At 37.3% G+C, this 5,799-nt stretch overlaps 1 protein-coding gene across 1 annotated transcript; it reads left to right on the forward strand.

Annotated features, from left to right (window-relative positions):
• LOC133307027 (uncharacterized) lies at positions 1-549 on the forward strand (the record flags this gene model as incomplete). Its single annotated transcript, XM_061507445.1, has 2 exons — positions 1-61; positions 171-549. Coding segments are annotated over exons 1-2 (440 nt in total), but the record flags the coding sequence as incomplete, so codon positions are not given.
• Positions 550-5,799: the final 5,250 nt, after the last annotated feature.

A 5,799-nucleotide genomic window follows, 5' to 3' on the forward strand; every position in this document is an offset into this window, starting at 1 on the left:
ATGAGTTTGTCTATTGAGCAGTTGGCTCGAATATATGTGAAGGAGATTGTGAAACTTCATGGTGTTCCAGAAAGCGCAGAGCCGCCAAAAGAGTTATTATGATGTAAAACATAAATCCATTGAATTTTGTGAAGGGGATCATGTGTTTATTAGTTTGTCTCCGACTACAGGTGTTGGGTGTGCTCTTGGAGTGAGGGAGTTGAGTCCTAGGTTTATAGGGCCCTACCAGATAATAAAGAGGGTCGTACCTGTGGCGTATCAGCTTGCCTTACCTCCACAATTGTCAAATTTGCATAGTGATTTTCGCGTGAGTCAGCTTCATAGATATGTATCTGATGTGTCCCACATTGTCCAGCAGGACGAAATTGAGGTAAAGAAAGTTTTGAAGTTTGTTGTGGGACCACTGAAAGTTCTGGCTCGCGATGAGAAAGTATTGAGAAACAAGGTTATTCTCATGATCAAGGTACAAATGGAAGGTTTGACTCCTGAAGACGCTACTTGGGAGCGGGAGAATGATATTCTCCAGCGTTATCCTGAGTTTGACGTCATGTATGTGTTATGTCTTATGTTTGATTTTGTGGGCAAAATTCTTAAAAGGTGGAGTGAATATAATAACCCTCACTAGTAGTTGTGGATTTAATATTGAAGAAAAATTAAAAATAAAAGAAATAAAGTCTCTTTTGGTGAAAAAGGAGTTTAAATGACAGTTAAGGAATAAAAATGCGGGTAAGCAAAGTTACCCGAAAAGTGAAAGTAAAATTAGAAATATGACTAGAAAAATATTCTAGTTCATTGGGTAAAGTTTGGTATAGAATGAAAGTGTGTAAATAGATAAGCTGTTACCCAGTTAAAGTAACTTAAATTTACACACCGTAAAATCCTTATATTTCTTTCCTCTACGCGCGTTGACCCCGTCTTCTTTCTCCTCTGCTGGTCGATGTGCAGCCATGGAAGGGGAGGGTTTGAGTTCATTTCTTTTCTTTGATTTCTCACACAAACAACCACCAAAATACAAAGTGCCATACATAAAAGTTTAAGTAAAAATCGTGGTGAATCGATTCCACCCATTATTTTAGGCTGAAAGTGCTTGTGTGAAGAGTTCTCCTCTCCTCCCATTTCGTGGCACTATTCATCCAAGTGTAAAAGTGTGGTTTTTGAGTGAGCTTTGCTTGGGTCTTGTTCCTTAGACTTGGATAAGTGATTTGAGGTAAGAAATTCTCATTATAATGGTTTGATTTATATGATTTAAGTTTGGAATATTATGAGCATGTGTTATGAAAAATATTTGAGTTTGAAATTTGAATTGGTTGATGGATTATTGTTGTTTTAGTTGTGGTAATGTGAAATAAGCATGAATATATGATGAAAGTTTGAAAAAAAATCCTTTGTATTCCCTCCCCTAGGTTCAGCCATGTGAGAAAAATTAGGGTTTAATATTCAAAAAATAATTGGACACTTTGTGAAGGTTTATATGTATATGTAAGTTGTGAATTGAGTGGATTAATTGAATGATGCTTAGTGGTGTCTTATGTTTTGAGGCATAAATGGATGAATTAATGTGTAAAAAGGGTTTTATTACCTACGATGATTATGATAAACTTGAATTTGATGGACTAAAGCATTGGAATCATGAAGTTGGCATGATTTCCTTTATGTGCCTCTTAGCCATTTACAAAGGAAGTATGTTTTTATAGTGCTTGTTTGTACTAACGAGCACTTATATGGTCTAAGGGCTATATGATTAGATGTTTAAACTTTTGGTTGGGTTAGATAAAAAGAAAAATGAATAAGTTCCTTCCTTGGGCCTTATAGGTGTTTTTGGCCATTTTCAAAGGAGGCATATGTTCGGAGATATTGTTTCGCAAAGTGAGAACACTTTTATGCGTAAAATAAATTATATAGGTGGCTAAGTTTGGGTTTAGGCACTAGACAAAGAGAAATCTTATAGCTCCTTTGTAATGGGCCCTTTGTCTTAAATTGGGAAAAATAGGCTTTTAGGTGCTAAGAGGAGTAATGAGTGTTCTAAAGGCCTTTTGAGACTATCCTAAGATTAAGTAAATATGTGGAATTTTGTGTGGATTTGTTTAACAAAGAACCACTCACTCATGACTTAATATGATTAAGTAAAAAGAAAATAAACAATAAAGTGTGCGTCTTGTATATTTACATGGCATTATATCATTTTATTGAGTTTTGCGTTGAATTCCTTCTCTAGGTGCGCCTAGGGACTGTGAACGTTCGGATTCTCGTGGAGCAAGATAAGTAGATTGTTCTTCAAGTAAGCAAATTGTAAAGCTCCAAGAGGTAAGCTCTATGTTTATGGGGTTCGCTCCTACTTTGTGTTCCGCCATAGTGTACGTACTGTGGTCAGGTTGTATGATATGTATGAGATATATGATATAGATGCATTCATATAGAGCTACATGATGATGTTATATGATATGTTTTGATGTGTTTAATTTGTTATGTTTTGATGTGTTTACTTTGATATCTTTTGATGTGTTTGCTTTGATATGTTTCGATATGATTTCTGTAATGATTTCTGGACATTGATTTGTTTATGCACTGATGTCCGCTTGGGGTTTTCCCTTGGGACTGACTGTGTATATATCTGTTATATGTTGAGTTCCGCTTAGGGTCTTCCCTTGGGAACATGTGCACTGATTTCCGCTTGGGGTCCTCCCTTGTGATTGATTGTGTTCACTCTGTTATGTGATGATCTTTGGCCATTGATCCTATGTGCACTGATGTCTGCTTAGGGTTATCCCTCAGGACTGATAGTGTACATCTCTGATATGTTTTTGGTTCCGCTTGGGGTCCTCCCTCGGGAACATGTACGTTGATTTCTGCTTGGGGTCATCCCTTGAGAATGACTACGTACATCTCTGACATAATATGCTTTGTTCTAATGTGATTATTGTGATGATTTTTGTATATGATATTTGTTACGTGCGTTGATTTCCGCTTAGGGTCATCCCTTGGGAATGACTGTTATGCCTCTGATAAGATTTGTGTATATGCTTTGTTTAGCTATTATAACACCTCACCATTTTAAATCAAGTAATTAAAATATTAAGTGAGCAATCAAATGATGGATTAGTGAAAATCCTAAAGATTAAGCCAAAATACAAAGAAAGGGCAAAACGGTAATTAGCCAACACACAACCCTAGGAAGATAAAAATTGAGTAGAAGGTCTCAGATGGTAAAAATAACCCTGAAAATGGGTTCAGAACGAAAAATTGAGTGGACAGGCAAGTTTCAGAAAAATCAGTGAATAGTGTTTTTCGCGGGTAAAAATACCGCGGTACGATTGCACCGTAAAACGTGCCGATTGAGTTTTGAGCTCTAGGTTTCAAATATGAGTTATAAATGGTTTGTTGAGTTAGGAAATATGATTTTGATGAAATTTGATGGAATTGAGTCGTTTTGGGAAAAATTGATGAATAGTGATTTTCCGGTGTAAAAATACTGCGGTATAATTGTACCGATAAGCGTGAAAATTTTATCAGTATTTTTGGGGAAAAAATATGACATGAACAAGAAAAATACGTAGGTCATGAATTTATGTTTGAAATTAGTGATTTATTTAAAGTTAAATCGCGTGTGGGACCCACCTATGGCTTAAGTGACTTGAAAGTCACATTTTCATGACATTTTCTCTCTCCTCCCTCTCTTCTCTCCCGCGCGCATCAGCTCCCACCATGGCCAAGGATTTCTCAAGCTTTCTTTCTTCCATAACTTAATGGAAAACACCTCCTAAACACATTGGTACCACTCTTGAGCCTTGAAATCGTGTGTGTGAGGAGATCTTGCCCATTTTCAGCCGCGATTTTGAGGAGAAAATTTGTGTTCTTGAAGCTTCCAAGTGCTCCAATGGTGGAGTATAGTTAGGAGGAGTCTTATACCTTCCGTTTGGGTGAGTGCTCTTGCATTTTAAACGGTTGATGGTGATGATTTGATTTTGAAAACCTAAACTTTGATTTGATGAATAGTGATGTTAGAGAGCTCAATTTGAAAATGTGTATTAGATGATAATGTGTTAGAATGATGTATTAAAGCTAGAAATGCGATGAAATTTATTGGTGAAAATTGATGAATTTAACTTACAAAAATTTGATGATCATGATTTTGGACTTGTGAATTTTGGTGTTGAGACTTGTTTGATGAACTGTGGCATGATGGTATGATGATATGATAGGTTGTGTGAAGGTTGGAGTGATTAAAATTGAATGGAAATTCCTTGGAATGTCATAGGGCAAGATTCGAACCTTTGAGGAAAAATTGAGGAAATTGATGTGAAAAATGATTTGGATGATGATTTGTATAGTTATATGATACTTAGATGGGTTGTGTTGTGATTGGCAAGTGTTTGAATCAATGGGAAAAGTGAATTGTGTTTAGAGACCTAAATGTGCCCAAAGTGAAATATTTCGCAAAACGATGCGTAAATGTCGTAAAACGGAAAAACGACGATTAAACTAGCATCTAAACAACCTAAGGGAGTGTTATGAAATGAGAAAGAAAATTTAGAAAAATAAATCTCAAAATTACACTACATTGGCCGAACCATCAAGGGAGGATGGGGAGGATTTTTGTGATTTTGTGTTTTGATGCTATTTGACGCGTACTGATGGATGTACGTAATTGTATAGGTTGTCGTACGTTGACTTGAATCCCGAAACGTGAATCTGGGAGTTACCCTTGGTCTTGGACCAAGTGGATTGAGGTATGTATTTAGTTCAAGGCATGTATAATTGTAAATTAGCATGTATTGTTTGAATTATAAGAGATTGGGAATGTCCTCTGTGTAGGCATTCCGCTGTGTACCATGTTGTGGGATCAGCTGCTGCGGAGCTAGTGAGGAAATTACTTAAGGTAACCTCTTGGTACTGAGGCTTGTTTCCCATTTCTGTTCCACCTTGCCAGTTGATGGCAACGGTAGGAAGTGTGTATGAATAGTATAGAACACATGAGCATGTATGCATTTGCTATGGGTACTGCGGTACCGAGTCTCTGGCCAGTAGACAGTTTTATTAGCCTTCGGACATTTTCGGACTTTCGCTGGATAGGTCTCCAGGAGGGAGTTCCAGTTGACTGCGTGTCATGGTGTGTGATCCGGGTAGGAGCACACTAGGAATGTCTTTGGCGTTTTGGTTGGTTTGGGCATCATGGTTGTGGTTTCTGTGAACACACCTTGGATGATACCCATAGGCTTATATATGCCCAGGGCGTACGTGGAATTGGGGTTACCATCCCGTATCGTCGTAGTTTGTTTCTTTATATTCCCCATTTCTCTAAATCCCTTGCTTTATCCCGTTTTCAAAGTGGTTGTTTTATTCTATTGATATGCATCGAAGTGAACCATTGGGTGGAGTTTTCTCCAGAACCTCTTGGTTACTGAGATATATTCGTATATCTCACCCCGTCTCGGGGCATTTATTTCAGGAGGTAGCAGTGGAGCAGGAGCAGCGGGCAAGAGGTCCGCAGAGTGAGCAGAGGAGTGCTTCATATTTTGCATTTTGTTGGTCGTGTGGTCTAGGCTAGACTTAGGGCATGAACATCTCATATGTATGTTGTATGAGCTTCATTAGCATATTTGTTCATGTCATTTTGCCTAAGTCTAGTAGTTATGTATTTGGTTGTGTTGTCATTTGAATTTAAGTTGTAATATTAGAAGAATGTAAGTTGAAGTTTAAGTTTAAAATTGTAAAGTTTAAAGCAATATCGTAATCATATTTGATGCATGATTATTTATGATGGAAGGGCCTTAGGCCTATTCTAGGGTATGATTACATGTA

This window comes from Gastrolobium bilobum, unplaced genomic scaffold (genome assembly GCF_033153095.1).
Source record: "Gastrolobium bilobum isolate Gb01-03AN ecotype WA unplaced genomic scaffold, APGP_CSIRO_Gbil_v1 utg173516, whole genome shotgun sequence".
NCBI lineage: Eukaryota > Viridiplantae > Streptophyta > Magnoliopsida > Fabales > Fabaceae > Gastrolobium > Gastrolobium bilobum.